Raw genomic sequence first — 23,631 nt, 5'->3', positions numbered from 1 at the left:
ATAATAATAATAATAATAATAATAATAATAATAATAATAATAATAATATAATAATAATAATAATAATAATAATAATAATAATATAATAATAATAATAATAATAATAATCTTAAAACGGATTCCAGTGTTTCTGTAAGATGGATTTGGCAGTAATTGCATTAGCGATGATGTAGATTCATAGCAATATAATGACGAATTTATTAAGATTGTGACTCTGACTGAAAATAAATAACCAGACACAAAGACGTGTGATTACGAATCTCTCTCTCTCTCTCTCTCCTCTCTCGTAGATTCTTGAAACTGTCCTCGTATCTCGAATGCCAAATTATTTGTCTAGCCTCTAGCATATTCAAGCTCTTAATGATCTATCGTCCTGAAATATATTCAACATATTTTCCCCTTCGTCATTCGTCCTTTCTCCCTCCTCCTCCTCCTCCTCCTGCTGTCCCTGGCAACGCAGCAGTCTTGGCCCTGAGGAGGGAGAACTATTCTAAGGGCATCATACAGTCTCATAGCCGGCACACTCACTCACCAGACGAACTCACAGCAACACATACATTCACCTCCTCCTCATATAAAATCATCTCGCTTATCTCCCTCATTCCTCCTTTCGATTAAGTCTCTATTCCTTCCTTAAATCCTAAACTACCCCCTACCCCCCTTCATCCTACCCATTAATGCCCGCCTTCAGCGCTTCGGTGTCGTCCCAAGACAAGCGGGAATCCAAGAACAAAATACGAGAGGTTCATCATTCCTCGCGGCGTCGGAAGTCTTCGTCGAAGTACGAGACCCCCTGTAGCGAGCTCTTCCGTTTTTGCTGAATCACGCACGTATCCTGTTGGGGCAGGCTGTACAGGCACAGACAAACAGACAGGCAGAGAGACAGGCTGTTGGCTGCACGCAGGCAGGATCATCGACGTCCCTGACTGGTGGCATCCTATCGTTCTGAAAAGGTCCTCCCTCCCCTCTGGTGAAAGTGATTCTCACTCGACGAGGCCATGATTGGCGCCAGTAGGCAGCAGTTGCTAAGAAGAGCTGTTCGCGTTCAGCAGTACGTGTGCAGGTTAGTGCTGTGCGGTGCTCTCTCTCTCTCTCTCTCTCTCTTCTCTCTCTCTCTCTCTCTCTCTGTCTGTTTTCGTATTTTCTGAATATTATTCGTCTCTTTCTGCTGCTGTTTTCAATTTATTTTTTGTTGTCTTGACAGTGATTCATTATTCGTCACCATTACGTGTCCAGTGATTGCATTATAATGCTTTTTCTCTTTCAATTTTATTATTTTTTGTCTTAACAGTGACTCATTATTCTTCACCATTTTGTGTGTCCAGTGATTGTATTATAGTGCATTTTCTCGACTCATTATTATTCACTATTACGTGTCCAGTGATTGCATTGCTAACAGTGATTCATTATTATTCACCATAACGTGTACAGAGATTTATTATAGTGCATTTTCTCCTTCAGTTTTTTGTCTTAACAGTGACTCATTATTCTTCACCATTATGTGTGTCCAGTGATTGCATTATAGTGAATTTTTCTCCTTCAGATAGATTTCTTGTCTTAATAGTGACTCGTTATTCTTCGCCATTATGTGTACAGTGACTGCATTATAGTGCACTTTCTCCTTCAGCATATGTTGTGACGAATATGTATTTTGCTTAATTACTTATAAAGTGATTTCTACTTTTCCATATGTGCAGTGATTTCCAAGCCGTGATGTGTGAGGTTTATTATGGTGTAGATGTCATCATAATAATTATAAAATAAAGATTAATAATGTTACAAATGTGGTGCTGACAGATATTAGGTTATTTTTCGTAATTTATTACTCAATTCTTAGTACGTGAATTCATCCCTGCTAGTGATTCGTGTCTAAAATAGTACTACTATTCAAATGGTACAAAAAAAAATGTTATATGCAGATAGTGAAATGTCGTTTTGAAAGTCTGTGCTATTTTCTTATTGGCCCAGAAATTAAAATGTGTCCAAGTGTTTAAGAGACTGTGCTTGTTTCCTTTGAAGCTGCGATGCCAGGTATATGAATCGACGAAGCAACAACAGTCGTTGTATATACAGTCAAGGAAACTCTCTCTCTCTCTCGTTCTGCCTGGGGGGAGTTTTGAAAGTTTTCGATTATTCGGGGAGTAAGCCTACAAAGTACTTTGTTGTTGTTCTTCTTCTTCTTCTGTTGGGGGTTAGGAAAGATCTATGGAAGAGCCTAAAAAGGTCTGAAAAAAAGGTGTTTCGCGTTGAGGTAAAACTACAGGAATTTGAGGATAGGATGGATATTTATGAATTATTTATTAGAATTAAAATGTCAATAATAAATAATGTGCTGGTAACTTTAATAAAATACAGCTTATTTATTTTAATTTTCGTTAAGTGAAACAGCGCTCTATTTGACCATAGATTTGATCAAGTTTTAATCAACGTTAAAAGTTACGAATATAATACTTACAACTTGTGCGTTAGCGAAAAATCTTACATGCGTCTCAAGTAAGCTGGGGGTCAGATCAAGCCTTGTCATTTCTCCAAGGTCAAAGATAAGTTTAAAAAAAGGGACAGCCTGCTGCCCAATACTAGCCCAGGCCAGGAAAAAACAAGTCGAGAAAAAAAGGAGAGATATTGGAAGGGCGTGGCTTTTGTGAATTTAATGCAACTGTATTTCCGTCAGGAGTTTGAACTCAAAAGTTTATATATATATATATATATATATATATATATATATATATATATATATATATATATATATATATATATATAAGCGAATTCCACAGGAAAATGATAGTCAGAAATCCAAGCGCTTTCGTCTTTACTCAGACATCGTCAAGGAGTTAATGAAGAACAATTGGAGAGAAAGGTCTCGGGTACAACACAAGATCAAGAATACCAGATGTTTATTGTCAAAAGGGCAAAAATTAAAAGAGATAATCCAGGATTATCGGATATCACACGGTCACAAACCTAAACAGATTGACCCTAACCGAAATTACAAAGTTTCTTTACAGTCCAAAACATGTAAAAACTGAATATATTAATTTTGTTGCTTATATTTATCTACAACTTTTTTCATTATGAAAGCATCAAGTTTAAATAAACCGAGACTTAAATTTAGAACATTTCTATTATTTGACTTGATGAAACAAGATTCAATGATATTCCTTTAACTGTGTCATTACATGGGATTAAGGCTCTTGATTGACTCCAGTTAATAGGATGGTCTAAATCTCTCTATATGTACGAATTAATGCATTCGATATTTGCCCAGTTCTCACAGAATATTGATGTTGTTTGAGACGTTGTGAAAGAGATTTACCGGTTTGTCCATAATAGACTTTATCACACTTTTTGCAAGGAATTTCATATATACAGCCTGGAAGATCCTTAGGAGAATTTTTGATTACTAAACTCTTGACATTAATATTACTGAAAACAACATTTATGTTAAAAAGCTTTAAAATTCTAGGAATTTTAAAGCTATCATTTTTCTGTGGAATTCGCTTATTTATGAAGTCACGTGCATCTACTGTGATTTTTTAAATATATATATATATATATATATATATATATATATATATATATATATATATATATATATATAATATATACATATATATATATATATATATATATATATATATATATATATATATATATATATATATATATATATATATATATATATATATATATATATATATATATATATATATATATATATATATATATATATATATATATATATATATATATATATCTCAAGGATAGGTGACTAGTAGACAGCCAGTTTTTCAATTAGAATAACATTTATTCGCCAACACGTTTCTTAACATCATGTTACTTCTTCAGGGCTACAATAGAACAATAAAAAAAAAACAGTGAATTCGATATTGAACGATAGTGAAGCTTAATATTTATGAATAAATTTATAAAAACGCGTAAAATCTAAATGATAAACATATAATAGTAGGCTTGAACCGTCGTCACTGTTAGACTTATAATATATTCCCATGACCTCGAGTGTGTATTATAGGTCTAGGATCCCATCCCCTCCTCCCCCTTGTTTGGAAAGTAGGTTACTTATTCCTACCTTGAAGGAAGTTGACCTAGATGTTGTTATTATTATTATTATTATTATTATTATTATTATTATTATTATTATTATTATTATTATTATTATTATTATTATAAAGAAGATGAACCCTATTCATATGGAACAAGCCCACCAAACGGGCCACTGACTTGAAATCCAAGCTTCCAAAGAATACTGTGCTCATTAGAAATTAAGAGAAAGTCAAGGGAGATCGTTAAACAGGATATCTCGCTTATTAAACAAAGGAAAACTTACTTTTGTAAACATCAAGTTGTATAGTACATTTTATGCCTAAAGGCGTAACAATAACAAACATCAAAGAAGTTGCAATATGAAACAATGATTGGAAGAGGGTGGGGAGTAAGATAGAAGTAAGATATATGAATGGAGATACAGTAAAAGGAACGATAGGTTTGAGGCTGCAAAGAAACCTCAATATATGCTTACAGTACACCGCGTGCGGTGCACTGACGGCACAATACCTCCGTTTCAAATCCCGTTCAAAGCGGTTGTACCGAGTTAACACAAGGCGTAACATTTTAACGGCTTTAATAAATGTCACGTCTGGTTGGATTGCTGTGGGTTGCTTCTCTCTTTGTGTTGGTTCGTGTATTCGTTGAGAATTACTTTTCATCGTAATACCGTTTATTAGGATAATAATTGGTCGAGGACGCAATATATATATAAATAGGTGTATATGATACTAGTACTAATCATGGCTTCCCCGAGAGCTTCCGCCATGTTTAGTCTTACAGCATTACTACCAGCATTTGCGTATTAAGGTTACAATGATCGATGCTGGAAATAGATTATCATCACCTATTTTTAAATGGGAAGTATACTGCCGTCAGTGCACCTCGTTTGGGAGCCTGTAGGCATTACTAAAGGTTCTTTAAAGCGTCCTTTCTGCCACCCTAGCTGCAACCCCGTTCCATTCTTCCATCTTGCTATCCACACTCTCCATAACAGTTATTTCATTGTGCAATTGCATAAAGTTTTCCCTCCTGTTACACCTTTCAAGCCTACCTACTCTCTATTTTCCTTTCCAGCAACGCTGAATGACCTGATAGGTCCCAGCGCTTGGCCATAGGCCTAAACTCAATGGTAATATTCCACTGAACTTTATGAGGTGGTGATTTATTTCATTGTCAGATGTCCCTGGTGAAATATCTTATATAATCGACAAATACTCTGCAATATTAGACATTATTTAGCCTTATTTAATAGACCAGATTTTATTGTTCAAATATTCTGCAATATTAGTCATTATGTAGCCTTACTTAATAGACCAATGATTATTGTTCAAATATTCTGCAATATTAATCATTATGTAGCCTTACTTAATAGACCAATGATTATTGTTCAAATATTCTGCAATATTAATCATTATGTAGCCTTATTTAATAGACCAATGATTATTGTTCAGATATTCTGCAATATTAATCATTATATTGCCTTACTTAATAGACTAATGATTATTGTTCAGATATTCTGCAATATTAATCATTATGTAGCCTTACTTAATAGACCAATGATTATTGTTCAGATATTCTGCAATATTAATCATTGTGTAGCCTTACTTAATAGACTAATGATTATTGTTCAGATATTCTGCAATATTAATCATTATGTAGCCTTACTTAATAGACTAATGATTATTGTTCAGATATTCTGCAATATTAGACATTATTTAGCCTTATTTAATAGACAAGATTTTATTGTTCAAATATTCTGCAATATTAGTCATTATGTAGCCTTATTTAATAGACCAATGATTATTGTTCAAATATTCTGCAATATTAATCATTATGTACCCTTACTTAATAGACCAATGATTATTGTTCAAATATTCTGCAATATTAATCATTATGTAGCCTTACTTAATAGACCAATGATTATTGTTCAAATATTCTGCAATATTAATCATTATGTAGCCTTATTTAATAGACCAATGATTATTGTTCAGATATTCTGCAAATTCTGCAATATTAATCATTATGTAGCCTTACTTAATAGACCAATGATTATTGTTCAGATATTCTGCAATATTAATCATTATGTAGCCTTACTTAATAGACCAATGATTATTGTTCAGATATTCTGCAATATTAATCATTATGTAACCTTGTTTAATAGACCAAAAATTATTGTTCTCGTAAAAGGTTATTTTTTCGACTTGATACACACATTAGTGTTGTTATTTTATGGACATTGATCTACTGATACTATTCTACTTGCATTTTAATACTTTTTTTTATCTATGTATCGAGTTGTTAATTTATTTTTTTTATTCCTTTTTTCATAAGTGGGATCTATTCTTTCTGTATTTCACTTTACTTCTTAATTATTCCTATACACCATAGTATTATTTGAAAGCTTAAAGAATTCCAAGGCAGTGGCCTCTTTGGTGGTCTTGTACCGTATGAATAGGGTTCGATTACTGACTAATAGCCATAATAATAATAATAGTAAAGATAATAATAGTAATATAGCAATAATAATGATATATGACTGAGCAGAGGAAGATGATTTGGCAAAGGTTTCAAGGACAAGTTTGATGGCCGGCGAGCGAAGCATGAATAGTTTTAAAGTTCTCCTTCATATACGACATAATCTGCAACCCTTTTCTCCCCCCCCCCCCCCCCCCCCCCCCCACCCCCCCCCCCCCCGAGCTCCACCCCCGTCCCCGTTCGTCCTCCCTCCCCATCCCCTTCCCCATCCCCATCCCCCTGCCCCTTTAAGTTCGAATGTATAACTGTCATATCCCCCCACCCACCCACCTGTACTCCGATACATAACGGCATTTCTTTACCTTAAAAGCTGTATCGACTGTAAAGGTATTTTATGATATATATTATACTTATCTTATATATATATAGTATATCATATATATATATATATATATATATAATAGTTGGCACTATGGCCGACTCGCTGTAAACATGCATAATAACCTTGCCAGTCACACATTAACCTTCAGTTTAAAAGGGCCACTTTTTGAAGTCTTCCTAGATATATAAAGGAAGTCAGTTTTAAGCGCTTTTTTCCTATTTAAGTATTATCTTTAATCACCAGACTTCCTACGAGGAATCATGGAACGTGATAACGTTTAAGTAATAATGAACTGGCTGCCATTTTTGATTCGTTAGCTAAGTGTCACCTACTACTCCAGGTTCTAGTACTAAACATGGCGGAAGCTCCTTGGGACGCCGGGTTTAGTACTATCCCCCTCTGGGGGCGGGGGCACCAATCATAGCATTATATATACCCGTTTCTATATTGTGTGATCGATAAATTATATCAATAAACGATATATTTGATCCCCGAGGGGCTATTCCCATTGAGCTTCCGCCATGTTTAGTACTAGCGGAAGGACAAGAACGTCCCCTCCGCTTCCTGTAACTCTGACCTCCATAGTTACCATGCTGGGGCGTGGCCGTGGGATCTCTTCCTTAAATAATAGGACTCTTAGGGACTCGTAGGACGAGATGTTGAACCATATCTCAGCCTCCCACTCTCCTACTTCTCCTCCTACGCTTCTATTCATTAGTAATTTAGAGAAGGAATCTCACTAGTAGGACTTTGGCAAAGAACCGGAAGTAGTGGTGTGGTGTTCATGATTTATGCAGATGTCGTCTGTGTATTTGTGTTTATATTACTAATTTCTTTCATTCTTTATCGATTGAAAGAGAGTAATGGACGTTAAATGTCGGGACCTTGTACTTAGAAATGGCTAACGTCCTTGTCAAGGTTAATATAAACGCTCCCAATATTTTAGAATGGCGAACGTGAGCACGAATACACTTTTATGAAATTTGTGAGTCAAGTATTCGCCATTAGAATTTGAGGTCTCGTAATACGCGGAGGTTCTTGCTTGTTACATCTTTCAGGGATTGAGTAACGTATGACGTCATTCAAAGGTACTAAGGGACAGAATGCCAAAACATAATATGCTTCTGGCTGGCTGGTGGTGAATCTTGAAAGCCGGTGGGACATAAAATAAAAATCTCTCTCTCTCTCTCTCTCATATAATATATATAATCTATATATATATATATATATATATATATTATATATTATATAGAGAGAGAGAGATGAGAGAGCGAGAGAGAGAGAGAGATATGTAGTGACATTCAGTGACCGGGTGTGTGGCTAAATTTTACTTTAGACTCAGAGGCCAGGATGTGAAGCAACTTAGCCCCCCCCCCCCCACTCCATTATCTGCCGAAAATATCCTGTGTCGTTGTGCTACTGAATCATTCATTTGGTGTCCCTGCCTTTATATTTTTATTTTCCCTTGCAGTTTCTCTGAGAATTTCATACTTTAGCCTCTAGGTTGGTGGGATGGGATGGGGTTTGGGAGGTTGACACTAGACTAGAAGGACACTACAGCCTTCTGGTTTTTCATTAATTCCTTGGGAGTGAGGTCGCTACCCCTACGCCCTGTTGTCCTTATTTCTTAACAAACTTGAGTTGAAGGCTGCACCACTTAGCCACGGCGCCCATTTTGGCTAATGGCGCCTCTTGCATTGTGGGTGGTCAGATCCATTGTTCATTAGACTAATTTTAGTTGATGTACTCGTCCATTATTATTATTATTATTATTATTTATTATTATTATTATTATTATTATTATTCTTATTATTATTATATTTATTTTATTATTATTATTATTATTATTCAGTATTTGAACCCTATCCATATGGAACAAGTCCACCAAAGGGGCCACTGACTTGAAATTCAAACTTCTAAACAATTTGGTGTTCATTAGGAAGAAGTAAGAGGAGGTAAAGGGAAATACAGAAAGAATAGATCCCACATATTTAAAAAGAAATTAAGCATCAATAAACATATAAAAATGTATTAAAATGCAAGGAGAATAGTATTAGGACAGTAATGCATTAAGCATCTACGCTAGAACATGTTTCACGCGGCAAACTGCTCGGCTTGGGCAACCGTCTGAGTTGGTTTGGGTGACCATTTATTTGACTTGCGAAAGGGGGACAAAAGTATATAGTAAGTCCATGCGCACTTGCACTCATGTTGAGTCGTTCTAAATTCAAAGTTTAATACATAAGTATATTCAATTACAGGTGATGATAAATGAGAAGGTACATCAATCAAGTGTTTTTATTCAGACATTATCACAGACATTTTAAGGTCTATCAATTAGTGTTTTTATTCAGACATTATTGCTGAATTTTTAAACAGAAAATTATTCTTTAAATTTTAAGGAAAATTACAGACATTATTTAAAAAGAAAAAAAATCTTACATCATTCTTTGGCGTATTTTTGGCTTGATTTGATCTTCACTAAGAATATTCAATAACAGGTTTATCAATGACATGGTTTTTATTCAGACGTTATTTATTGCTGACATTTTAAATAAAAATTAGTCTCTAATTTTTAAGGGAAATTGTAGTAATTACATAAAAAAAAAAGAATGTCTGAAAGGTGGACATTAGGGCGTCCCCCCAAAACCGCAATTTTTGGGGGGATAGAGTCAAAAAAAGGGACTGTCTCCCTCAAAGGGGGACGTATGGTCACCCTAGAGTTGGTCGCCATATTGGAAAACACCTTGATGTGTCAAAGCATTGTCCACAGCATCCTGAATAATTCCCCAGAGAGGATTGCGATAATATCATTATATATTTATTACTGTTGTCTGTGGTGACTTTGTCAAATTAGAGTAATGAAACCGAGAACATGAAGTGTGAGGAGACGTGAATGTCATATTGATTATTTTAAGAATATTGGATATTTTCCCTCGAAGTGGGTTGTGGTTGATATCGAAGATATTTTTTCAGGTTGTGTCTGAGAATTTTTGATAAATTAATTGTGTTTGTGTGGCTAAAAAGGTTCATTAACAGAATTGTTTTGAACGTGTTAATAGAACTTTGAGCAATATTACTTTTATAGCATTCTAAGATCGTAGTATCACCAACAGTCATAGAATTGCTAAACGTTCTCATAGAATTTTAATAAATAATGTGTGTAAGCGAAGAAGTTCTTATACAGATTGTTTTGAACGTTTAATGGAACTTTGAGCAATATTTTTATTGCATTCAATGTTCGTAGTATCCCCAACAGTCCTAGAATTGCTGATCGTTCTCCTTCAAGTTTCTGACCAGGCAAGCTCTTGCAGAATTGCCTCTTATTTCATTATACTACGTGAAAAGAATCTTAATTACGAATGTGCACTTACTAAGCACATTAACAAACCCTACTAGCATAATCTTAGCATTCATGAAAGTGATCATAACAAAGTGAAAGCTAGCCCTTCCCTCTCCCGTAGGTGATAATATATCTTATCAGAACTCAGAACTGATAACATACTCGAGGCAGCCGCGTTTTCACTTGTTTGTTTTGACACCCATGGCCCCGTGACCTGAATATCAGGCGTGGCCCTTATAAAGAGTAAGATTTGCTGGTGTTGTTTGCTTGGTTTAGTTCCCTCCCTCCCCAACAAACGCACAAACACACTCTCCGCTTGTGTCGTCTTGTCATCACCTGCAGGTGAAAGTTACACATTCACTTGTATACTAGACTCAGGATCCTGACTTATATACTGTTGACTGTTGGGTGATCAGACCATCATCGTAGGTGAGAATGGTTCCGAGTTTGTATATGTATATGTGTGTGTGTTTTATCTGTTGGGAGCATGTCCGTGTGAGTTTAGTTCATTTTTTCTGAAATACCTCGTTAGCGTATTGATAATTATGGGGTACAATATAAGACTTGTCTGTGTGTCTCTGGCATCATATAGTAGCACGATCAGCTGAACAGAGATTTGCTGGTTCGCTCTGGTGGGCAGGGAGTCTCTCTCTCTCTCTCTCTCTCGTGTGCGTACTGCATGTCACGGCAGTATATTTGTGTGTAAAATTGGCAAGAGTTCCCTGAGGGAAGCCTAGAGAGCTTGTGTTAGTGGCTGGCAAGGCGTACGGGGAGCTCTTCCACACTTGAATCCTTTACTTACACTGTAACTCCACGATACTGAAAAATGTACGTATATTTGTGCCATTTTTATCACCAAAGTAAGCTATTCGCTGGGAAAGTCTTATATTAAGTGGTGATGAGCTTAAATGACGGATATGGCAAGTCCGCAGATCACGGCCAAGGTCATCGTAGACATTTTTTTTTTTTTTTTTTTGCAGTATGCAGAGCCATGGACGGTCCGTGGCAGCCAGCCGGCTTGGCAACAACGTACGATTTAAATCGATACCCGTTATTTGTACGCATGACCATGTTTGCGTAACACGTTTCATATTAATTATATGGAAAACTTCTTAAGGTTATATAGTTTTTAAATACGCAGTTTCGCACAACCTTTAGCCACCGGTTGTGAAGTATAGAGCCGTAGGCGATGTTATCATATATACTTGCAGTTCATTTGTCTCCAAACCCAGTGCTTTATTCTGTAAATAACGATTGATAGGACAATCTCTTTTTTGCGTCATTGTTTTGCCCTCTGTTTGAACCTGAAATGACAGAACACGAGCATAAATGTACCTAAAAATAACATGCGTCGACAACCTTTGTTTGTGGCACTGGCTGGTGCCATGGCGTAGAAAGTGTGAGAAAGTATTGCTTCGATCGAAGCATGAAATGTTAATGTGTGTATTTGTCCCTTATATAAAATATTATTATAAAGTTTGGAAGGAGTATTAACAATATTCCTAAAATATTATATATATAAAACAAAGAAACAGCCTTTGTTCGTTCCGAATAACGTAAATCGTAGTACGAAGATTTCTCTTTCCGTGTGAATATTTGGTCTATATATATATCCATCGTTCTATTACGTATCTGTGAAGTTAATACCAATATTGTCTATTATATTTGAATATTAAAAACAAGAGGAAATAATTTTGTTACGTTTGTGTGTAGATATAACCGTTTCGAAAAACAAAACCACAGGATTTTTCTCTGACATTTTGGCTATTTTATATAATATATAATATATATATATATATATATATATATATATATATATATATAATATTTATATATATATATGTGTGTGTGTGTGTGTGTGTGTGTGTGTTACCGTTATTTTGAATATATTAGAGATATTAAACCGATAAGAGCCATTTTTTGGGGAAAACAAAATATCACAAGATTTAGATATTACCGTTTGTTTTAAATATATTAGAGATATAAAACAAAGAAAAGCCATTTTTTTTATTCCCGACAAAGAAACTCCACCATAATCCTGTCCGGTAGAACTACCCAGAAGACATCGTTGTCGGCTGCTGGAACACACGCCTTCCAGACGTCCTGGAATGTGATATTTTTTAAGCATATTTTATATTTGTAAAGTGTTTTAGTTAAGTTTTTTGCCATATCAACGTCCAGAGAGGTACGTGTGGTTATAGGGTTTTATTGAGGGGAGGGGGAGGTTCTAAAGGTTGTTTCGGTTTTGTCTGGAAATTTGGAACTGTGGACCTAGCTACCTACTAGCCTAGGTACTACCTAGGTACCTACCTATTGCCTCTTTTGTACTAGGGTAGGTGCTAGAAATCTGGGGTATAGCTATAATACAGTTGCAGGAAGTCTGAAGTATATATATTTATATATTGGCCTTTTTTAAAATCTGGAATACCTAGGTGTAGCCTACAAAATAGCTAGTAATTGCTGGAAATCTGGAATCTACATTACTACCTACCTAGTAGTAGTAGCTATATGCTGGAAATCTGGAATACCTAGCCTACTAGACTACACTATTGATAAAATTGCTGGGGATCTGGAATAGCCTACTAGGTATATAGGGTAGATCATCACAGCAGGCCACGCAGGCCAGCTACCATCAATGCAAGCCACCCTCCGAAAAAGTACATTATAACGCGTCTGACACCCGAGATGGGCATCAGTCGCGACTTGTTGTTGGTGAGAAACGGAGCTGAAGACCTCTACTCTCCTTTCGAAGTAAGTATTTTCCCCAAAGTTAGAAATTAAGGCCAAATTTTAAGATTTAAACAGATTTAAACAGAGGGTACTGAAAACGGTCTTAAACGTAGTGGAAACCTCACCAAAACGCGTTCAACATTTTTACTTACAACTCGAGGTATTTAGAAGATGACGCCATCTCGATGTTTACGGAGTAGCTTGTGTCAATAAACTAACCATTTCCTGTGATAAATCCGCACACCACTTGTACCCACAGACGCTGGAGCACTTTTATCACAACAATCGAAACACGATTTCTCATCAACAACAAGCCAGGCGTAAACAGCTGTTGGGGTAGAAGATGACGAGAAGCGTGCTCTTGGCTAATTTTTAAATAAGTAGTAAAACATCAATATTTTTACATATTATGATTGAATTAATTTGAAAATATTCGTTATTGAAAAAGTAACTCGACTCTGACTCAAATTTAAGTAATTATTTTTCTGAATTAGAACGTTCTTTCAAGTTCTGTATTATGACGTCACGACATCTTGACTTTCGTACCTATTGTAAATAATTGCTATACTCAACTGTCATTGCAGAACAGTTTACCAGTTATTCGTGCAGATTGTTATCAGCTATACATGTAATTGTTATAATCGTAATGCGCATATATATCTTTATTATTTACTTTTTGGATATATGAAGATGTTTTACTGCTGGATTATCGCCGTAGTGTGACGCAATCGTTTTCGGTCCATGGGCCTCTGTCTGTTTCGCACCATAAGAAATTATGGGGCCGAATTTGCAATGACCAGAAAGTCGTTAAAAGAGGGAAAGTTAGCATTGAGGGGCATATGTTTTGACTGAGAAAAATACAAATTTATTCAATAGCTAGCTTGTAAAAAATACATACTTGGTTATAAAAACTTGATTGACAACTAAGCAGCATGTCTACTATGGGTTTCAGAGACAGTGCAAGCACGTTTTTGGGCAATACCTATTTCTGTAACGAACACTCGTAACAGAGCGAGATTTTTCTTTAGTGCATTACCCCCAGTGCCGTAATTTATAAGGGTATCGTGAATCACTAATCGTAAAGAATAACTACACTTGTCCTTGTACTAATAGACCAAAACTCCATTATCCAGAAATGGATAGGAAACACACCAGTAAACAGCTCCACCTACCCTCTCCCCCCACCTCCACCGCCACCCCTGTCCTTCTTCCTTCCTTCACCTTCCCCTTCTCTCAGCCAGATGTACGAAAACGTTAGAAACATTTGATTTTATCTACGTTAGAAATATCTGTAATTTTTCGGGGTAATTTGGTTGCAAAAAAGGGATAATATACATGAATTAAATTAAAATTTTTAAATAACAATGTAAATTTAAACTAAATAACGAGTAAAGTAAACAGTTTAGGGAATAAAACTTTGCAGTTTCGTCGTCTGTCGTCGTCTGTCGTCGTCTGCTGTTTGTAATTGTGTTTATGGCGCGCGCGCTTAGAAACCAGGAACAGCAACGGGTTTAAAGTGCAATGTGGAGTGAACTGAGACCAAAATGTGTATAATAACAATCAAATAAGCACTGTGGAGTTTCAGTTGTGATGGCAGTAAGGATAAAAACCGCCGATTACAAGGTAAGAATGAATTCAGTTCCAACCATAACCCCGGGAATAACAAGTTTCATACTTTCACTAATATAGGCAACAAAATGTTGTTTTATTGTGCTGATTACAACTGCAATCTTGAGTAAGATCAATAAACGTTACATACATACGCTAACATTGTTCAAATGAGTGCTGGGAAGGCTGGGGAAAGATGGTGTCCGTCACTGATGAGAACCGTCCATGAAAAACGTAGCCGCCATATTGGATTTCAAAACTGCCTTGAAAACATATTTTACGAAGAGCTCACATGCTTATTTTAGTTCGTATGGGGCTTTCATATATCACAATATGTTGACGAAACTTCAGTCTTTTAAATGGTATGCTTAGAGTTGCAATTGTATTCATGTTTCACCAATTAAATATCGAGTGAATAGACCCGTCTACCGTGATGAGGGTTGGCCTGTACTGATGTTTCCCCCTAGGTAGGCTAATTAGTGGCTGGGTGTAATTCTTCAGAAGCAAGTCGCTTCTGAAGAATTACACAGGCTAATTAGTGGACTGGCCAACTCACCGACTACCGAGGTTTTGGCCACCCTCCGAAAAAGTACTTTTAATGCGTCCTGACACAGAGATGGTTATCAGTCACGAGTTTTTGGTGGTGAGAGAAGGAGCTCAAGACCTCTACTCTCCTTTTGAAGTAAGTATTTTCTCCAAAGTTAGAAATTAAGGCCATATTTTAAGATTTAAACAGAGGGTAAAGAAAAGGGTGGCCAATGCAGTGCCCACACCACCAAAATGCTTTCGAAATTTTTACTTACAACTCCAAATATTTTGAAGATTGATGCCATCTCGATGTTGGATCGCTTGTGTCAACAAACTTCCCATTTCCTGTGCTAAATCCGCACACCACTTGTACCCATAGACGCGGGGCACTTTCATCACAAAAATCGTACACCCAACCTCTAACCATACTTATCGAAGGGGACTACGGCATTCTTTGCGGCGTTTTATGCTCTTCAATTGTTTATCTGTGTTGTCAATTGGTATGTGTTTACCCTCCAAACTGGGTATTTCTGGCTCAGCTCGTGTCGCTGCGCGAAATATCCTTTAATCTATTATTTCTAGGGTAAATGTACTAACACATACCAGAGAATAAATAAAATAAAGAAAAAGGTCAGTATAACTGACTCGCTCACCCTCCAAGAGGGTGTCGGTATGAACACTAGGCGAGTGAGACCACTACCACGAGCCAAATACCAATAGAAATCTCCCACAACAAAAACCCTCCATGAGGAGAGCCGACCCACAGAGTGAGCAGCTCGTACTACTACTACTCCATCCCATGCTGCCGACTGCTGCGCCTCTGGTGGCCATCCTTTCAAGTTAGCGCACACGAGTCGGTTGTGATATTTTTCTCTCTGTGTTTTTTGTGCCCTTTCGTTGGATTTATCTATAATGGAGCGTGCAGCTATTGCAGCAGCTAAGTTAAGTACTCAGTAATTATGGTTAGTTGATTCTTTTCGGCCCTCAGTCAGTATTTGCCGTTTTTTAGGTATAAATACGAACTCGGGGTCGGAAGCATGGCAGCATGGTTCTGCCGCGTGGTGGGTTCGTTCTCGGTCTCCCATACCTAGAACATCCCCTTATATATGTACGCTCTATATTAATTATCCGTTTTACTTAGGGTACTGTCTACTCAGGTTTGCCATGCATGCATGTCTTTTACCTTATGTAGGCTTCTTCTTTCCAGACCCTAGTCCCGGCTCTTAGTATCGGCCTCTGACTAGCTTTGAGTGGTAGACTTTCCTTCGGGTTAGTCGTACACTCCTGGATTTTTTTCTCCTACTTTATTGTTTTCTTTCTTTTATTTTATTTATTCCATGTATTTTGTTATGGTTAGGTTAGTTAGGCGTCTGGCTTAGCCTAGGTCCTGGCTCATCGAGCCTATGCTACCGCTCATCAGTTCGGTTGCTTCCTATAGCATCTCTCTGATCAGTCGGTTTTGGCCCAGTGGGTCTCCATGCTACCGCTTTTCAGTTCAGTTGCTTCCCGATAGCATCTCTCTGATCAGTTGGTTGGTCCTAGGCTTAGTTGTCTTATGTTAGTCTTACCGTCTCGTGGTCACTACGCGATCACGAGACAGCCAGACGCCTGCCCAGTCCCCTTCCCCCCTCCTCTCGCTCTTCCATTGAGTCGGGGGAGGGTGGGTCGGTCTGCCCACGCTCGCTCCACATACCCGAGCATGCCTCCCTCTCCCCCCCTCAGGCGGAGGGGCCAGGGAGACGGGACAGACCCAGACTGGACGCGATCTCTCCGGCTCATCGGTCCGGCCCGGTGGTAACGTGGTGGAGGGTACTGGCCTTTCCCCCCATCCGTTGCTTCCTGGTCGCTCCGGTTCGCTCGAGCCTGTATGTCTCCTCGCTCTTCCCGACCTTACTTGGACTCCTTTCCTGATCGGAGTCCTAGCAACCAGCGGGAAGATGTTAGTCCACCCAGTAGAGTGGACCGGAACATACAGTAGGTCCCTACTAACCTTACCGTATCGCTGAGTTACTACACTCCGCCACGCACTGGACTCGTTCCGGTTCGTTTGAGTTTTAGGTTTAAGTGTTGTTAGATTAACTATAAGTTTATCTTAAGTACCTTAAACCTTCCCCCCCCCTTACATGTCTTACCGGATATCTCCGGGATTATAGCCTATTCAGGCGATGCAGGGGGGGGTTATGCCCAAATTTTTTCCGAGCTCCGGCATGCAACGGAGTTCTTCTGTCCTTTAGCCTGTAAGTGTTATTCTTTAAGATACTCATGTGTCTTCCCACTTACAGGCCACCAACTGTGAGCATCCGGGATGCGCCGCCACACTTCAGGACCCATGTGGACACGAAGTTTGCCGGTCCCATGCTCCATGCGCGACTCTGCACGGGGATATCCAGGTCTGGTACCATGAGACGTGTACCATATGTTACGATCTGGTGAGCCAGCTTTTAGAAGGGGTGAGTATTCCATCTCCGGTAGCTGCTCCGCTTCTGTTTTAGTGCTTAAGTTTTCATCATCCACTTTAACTTAAGGCATCTAAGTTTAAGTTATATTTTAAGTTTAGTTTTAAGTGATTCTTAAATCTAATCTTCGCCCTCTCTTCCAGGCGCCGGCAGTGAAAGATACCGCTCTGGCAACCCTGCGGGCCTGGGTCGGCGGTTTTGGGAAGAACGCCGCCAAGGGTATGCCCTACATCTTGGAGAAGCGGTTGGCGCTGTTAATCTTCCCCGGAGGCAAGGCGACAGGATACGTCGACCCAGTAGAGGCGGCCCCTACTATCGCCTTCATCCAACAACAGCTGGCTGCCTCATTAACCGACCAAGACCAGGATATCTCCACGGACGTCGCGACTTTAGATATTAATGTGGAACCTATGGTAGGTGTAGACGACCTGTTGGTCGAGGTAGGTATGGTGGACACCCAAGGGTCACCCTTGGGTGTGACTGTTTCTTCTACTCCTGCAACCTCTCCTCCTTCCAAGGCTTTACAGGTGATGAATTATATACTCCTCCTGACGCTTCGGTTAGACCTAAGGTCAAGGGTCAAGCAGTGAAATCCTTGACTAAGACGTCGTCGTCTTCTAAGAAGTCGACTTCGGCGTCTTCCTCCTCACGTAAGTCTCCGGCTGGCAATCCCGGAGCAGACAGGTCTAAAGCTTCTGGCTCCGGCTCTAAGTCCTCGAGGAGTAAATCCTCTAGAGAGAGATCTCGCACGGCAGAGTCACCAGTTCCGCTACCCTTGGTTCCGATTCAGAGCCACCCCTCCACCTCCGCAGCAGCTCCGGCCTTGGACTCCAATGCTGGCCTGTTGCAACAGGTGGGCGACCTGGTTGGGTCCTTAAAGAGTAGCATGGAACAAATGATCTCTCGTCTGTCGGATAGGATTACTTCCCAGGACTCCATTATAGCCGGACTGAGAGAAGCCCCTCTAGCCTCTCCTTCACTTTCCAATACGAGTGGAACTCAGCTTCCTCCGTATGACTCACTACCTCCGTTCTCGATGAACAATCCATGGAGAGTAGCGTCATACGCCCCCTTCCAAGACGGTCTCATCTCCATACCGGAATTCGGAACTCGAAGGATAGAGGACTTCGAGTTCTTTCCGGAAGACCTCCAGCCTCCGTTCATAGGCTACGCAAGGCTTACAGCTTCAGCCATGGTTCGGGATGATAGGGTACCAAAGGAGACAGTCCTCTATTCACGAGACCAGGCTCAGAGAGAATGGCTCAGATGTTTAGAGGACATGGATTGTTCTAATACCAGGATACAACCTTTCAAGAGTCCCTTTACCATTTTCACAATGGAGGAGAGTACCCCGCTCCCGTTCCTGACAAAGATCGCTAGGTCTACCATCCCAGCGGCCCAGAAGGGGGAACCCATGCCTCAATTAAAGGAAGCAGATCCCACATCTCCGTTGCTCCCCTCAGCCGGAGAATTGTGGAGGACTTGCCAAACACCTTCTCAGCTGGCAAACTCAAACCGGACTGTGCTATGGAGCAGTTTGGTGAAAAGCTACCCAGGCTCCCAGATAGCCTTATTCAGGCTGAATTTGACGCGAAATCGCGATTAGCCAGATCGATTAACTCTATGGCTATGTCCGAGGTAGCAACCATAGCTTATGGCTCAGAACCCCGCTTTTTAAGCTCATGACCAAAGCCCTGACTCAAACGGTACAGTCGGATATGTTTGAGTTTGCCACTGCTAGAACGAATTGTAGGAAGCATGTCCTGCAAGAGGCAACCATTCGACATGAGCCGAATAGGTTACTCTCGTCTAACATCTGGGGAGCAGATCTCTTCCCAGAAGCTATGGTGAAGGAAGTACAGTCAGAGGCTACGAGGCTGAACCAGAGCCTTAAGGACCGTTGGGGCCTTACGGCTAAGAGGAGACAAGACTTAACACCTAAAGGTAAGGGACAGAGGAAACCTAGGCGTTTCCATCCTTACCAGAAAAAGCAGCCACGCTTTCCTCAGCAAGTTCCAACGGTGCCCTTAGTGCAAACTGCCCAACCTTCCACCTCTAAGGCTCAATCACAGCCAATTTATGTGATATCCCCTCAGCCTCAGCCCTCCACCTCTTACGCCATCTCCCCAGCTTACAATCAAGCCTTCGAGAGTCAAGCTTCGCAGAAGTATGACCGCTCGGGTAAGGGAGGCAGAGGTAAGCGTTCCTTTCGTGGGAGAGGATCGGGAGGCCCCTTTAACAGGGGAAAGCACTTCAGAGGAGGCCGAGGCGGTTACCAGAACCAATGAAGAACTTCAGGTAGGAGGGAGGCTGTTTCACTTTCGCCACCGGTGGAACTTCAGCGAATGGGCTCAGAGCATAGTGTCAAAAGGCCTGGGTTGGAGCTGGTTGACGAACCCACCTCCATCCAGACCTTTCCGTCAACTTCCTTCCAAGGAATTGACAGAGTACGCAGAGGACCTCCTTCAGAAAGGAGCTATAGCGAGAGTCAAGAGATTAAAATTTCAAGGTCGCTTGTTCAGCGTGCCAAAGAAAGGCTCACAAAAAGAAGGGTAATCTTAGACTTGTCCCGCTTAAACTTAGCCATCCGCTGCGACAAGTTCAAGATGCTCACGATCTCACAGGTGCGGACCTTACTTCCCCGTGGGGCCGTCACCACCTCTATCGATCTTACAGACGCCTACTATCATATCCCTATTGCAAGACACTTCCGTCCATATCTGGGTTTCAAAATAGGAAACCAGGCATTCTCCTTCAAGGTAGTCCCCTTCGGACTCAACGTGGCACCCAGGGTGTTCACGAAACTAGCGGAAGTGGTAGTACAACAACTCAGATCGCAAGGGATTATGGTAGTAGCGTATCTCGACGATTGGTTGATCTGGGCTTCAACAGTCGAGGAATGCAACAGAGCTACACTGAAAGTGATTCAGTTCCTGGAATATCTAGGCTTCAAGATAAACAGGACCAAGTCAAGACTCACTCCAGAGTCAGACTTTCAGTGGCTGGGCATTCAATGGAATCTATCCTCCCATACTCTGTCGATTCCATCAACCAAAAGGAAAGAAATAGCGAAGTCAGTCAAGCAATTTCTAAGTCACAAACTGGCGTCAAGGAGAGCTCAGGAGAGGATCCTGGGTTCTCTCCAGTTTGCATCAGTGACGAACGTCTTAATGAAAGCCAAACTGAAAGACCTAACCAGAATCTGGCGCTCACGAGCAAATGTCAGGTCCAGGGACAAAACTATCCTCAGTCCCTCTGATTCTAAAGAATCGACTTCGGCCGTGGGCGAAAGTCAAGAATTTGTCAGTGTCAGTACCCTTCAGTTCCCTCCACCAGGGATTACCATCCACACAGACGCGTCCTTAAGCGGTTGGGGAGGGTATTCCCAGGTCCAAAAGGTTCAAGGAACTTGGTCACCTCAGTTCAGTCAGTTCCATATAAACGTACTGGAGGCAATGGCAGTGTTCTTGACTCTAAAAAGGGTGCGCCCACCAAAGTACTCCCACATAAAGCTAGTTCTGGACAGCGCAGTGGTAGTACATTGTATAAAAACAGAGGAGGCTCCAAGTCACGTCATCTAAATCATGTGATGGTAGCCATCTTCTCCCTGGCAGACAAGTTCAGTTGGCATCTCTCCTCCACTCACATAGCTGGAGTGAGAAACGTCATAGCAGACGCGTTATCCCGATCAGTACCCTAGAGTCGGAATGGTCACTGGACAACAGTTCGTTCCAATGGATCCTTCAAAGAGTCCCAGGGCTACAGGTGGATCTCTTCGCGTCCCAAGCGAATCACAAACTCCCCTGTTATGTAGCCCCCAACCTGGACCCTCTGGCTTATGCCACGGACGCCCTGGCTCTAGACTGGAACAACTGGAAGAAGATTTATGTCTTCCCCCCAGTGAATCTTCTTATGAAAGTTTTAAACAAACTCAGGACGTTCAAGGGTCAAGTGGCTCTAGTAGCCCCAGACTGGCCGAAGAGCAATTGGTATCCCCTAATTCTGGAGCTGGGCCTTCGTCCTCTTCGGATCCCCAATCCCAGGCTCTCCCAGTCAGTACAAACGAAGACTGTGTTCGCTTCCTCAGGGATTCTCAAAACCCTAACTTTATGGATTTCATGAAGTTTGCGGCAAAAAGAGATGCGAATATTGACCCTCAGAATATTCTCTTCCTGGAATCCGATAAAAGGGATTCAACTTTGAGACAGTATGATGCTGCTGTCAAAAGTTAGCAATCTTCCTGAGAGAATCTGATATTAGAATCATGACAGTTAATTCAGCTATATCCTTTTTCAGATCCTTATTTGAAAAAGGTTTAGCAGCTAGCACGATTACGACAAACAAGTCAGCCTTGAAAAAGATATTTCAATTTGGGTTCAACATAGACTTGACGGATTCCTACTTCTCGTCTATTCCTAAGGCATGTGCTAGACTTAGACCTTCTGTAAGGCCTACGTCAGTTTCATGGTTCTTAAACGATGTTCTAAAACTGGCTTCAGAAACCGATAATGACACATGCTCGTTTATAATGCTCTTAAGGAAAACACTGTTTTTATTAAGCTTAGCTTCAGGAGCAAGAATTTCAGAACTGTCGGCTTTGTCCAGAGATCCGGATCATATTCAATTCCTTCCCACAGGGGAGGTACTACTTTCTCCGGAACGTAGCTTTTTAGCAAAGAATGAAGATCCTTTGATGAGGTGGGAACCTTGGAAGGTACTACCCCTTCCACAAGACGTTTCTCTTTGCCCAGTTACAACTTTACGAGCCTTTCTGTCCAGGACCTCCTCATCCTCATCGGGTCCCCTCTTTAAGAGGGAAAAAGGTGGAACTTTATCCATTAAAGGCATCAGGCAACAAATCCTGTACTTTATTAAGCAAGCCAATCCTGACTCTTTCCCGAAAGTACATGATGTCAGGGCAGTAGCCACCTCAATTAATTATTTGCCAACACATGAACTTCGATGAGTTGAAAAAGTATACCGGATGGAAATCGCCGACAGTGTTCAAACGCCATTACCTTAAGTCCTTGGAAGCTCTGAAATTTTCAGCAGTAGCAGCGGGAAACATAGTTTCCCCTGATTCTAGTTAAATTGTAGTAGAAGATTCAGTCCTCCTTTCTACCTGCTTCACCCAACAGTTCGTCTATTCCTACCGTGTTCATTTACATTCACCTGGTGTCTTAGCTGCTTTATGATGATGTAGTGTGTGCCCCCTATTTTTGACTAGGGACACTCACAGATGATTATGGATTTTGATCTCATGGATGTTACCCCCTTATTTTTATGCTAGGGGATACATCTCATTTATAATGGTTATGGGTTTTGTATATTAAGTCATATGCATTCCTTATATATTATCCTTGTTGTTTAATTTGTTCATTTGATTATTTTAATTGCTATTATATTTTGATACATGCCTTTACACAGATACCATTTTGTTACATGTAAGCCAATTTACCTCTGTACATATGTAATTACCTTATGATAAGAAAAACATGTTTTAGAATTAAGGGTAATTTAAGCATATTTCTATTTGTATCACTGTGTATTTGTATCTTTTTAGCAATTATATTCTTTTTTATATTTACTTTATTTTTTATTTGAGACCTATTCTGATTTATTTTATTACTTTTGTTTACAATCTTGTGCTATTTCTCTGTACGATTTCGCGCAGCGACACGAGCTGAGCCCAGAAAAGGGATTTTGACGTAAGGAAAAATCTATTTCTGGGCGATTGGCTCGTGTCGCCAGCGAAATCCCACCCTACCCATCCCTTCGCCCAAGATTGTCTGCTAACTTCAGGATGGCCACCAGAGGCGCAGCAGTCGGCAGCATGGGATGGAGTAGTAGTAGTACGAGCTGCTCACTCTGTGGGTCGGCTCTCCTCATGGAGGGTTTTTGTTGTGGGAGATTTCTATTGGAGTATTTGCGGCTCGTGGTAGTGGTCTCACTCGCCTAGTGTTCATACCGACACCCTCTTGGAGGGTGAGCGAGTCAGTTATACTGACCTTTTCTTTATTTTATTTATTCTCTGGTATGTTGTA

General features: G+C 40.0%; 1 protein-coding gene across 1 annotated transcript in view; it reads left to right on the top strand.

The window, feature by feature from the left end:
* Positions 1–510: 510 nt before the first annotated feature.
* LOC135203495 (uncharacterized) overlaps positions 511–23,631 on the top strand; it is a 40,151-nt gene continuing 17,030 nt past the window's right edge. The window contains exon 1 of the mRNA XM_064233222.1: positions 511–1,063. Within this exon, the coding sequence (XP_064089292.1) occupies positions 999–1,063 (65 nt within the window). The 5' untranslated portion in view covers positions 511–998. The remainder of the gene's footprint in view (positions 1,064–23,631) is intronic.

This window comes from Macrobrachium nipponense, chromosome 36 (assembly GCF_015104395.2).
Source record: "Macrobrachium nipponense isolate FS-2020 chromosome 36, ASM1510439v2, whole genome shotgun sequence".
NCBI lineage: Eukaryota > Metazoa > Arthropoda > Malacostraca > Decapoda > Palaemonidae > Macrobrachium > Macrobrachium nipponense.
The sequence above is the reverse complement of the archived record's forward strand: the minus strand, read 5'-3'. Positions and strand labels throughout refer to the sequence as shown.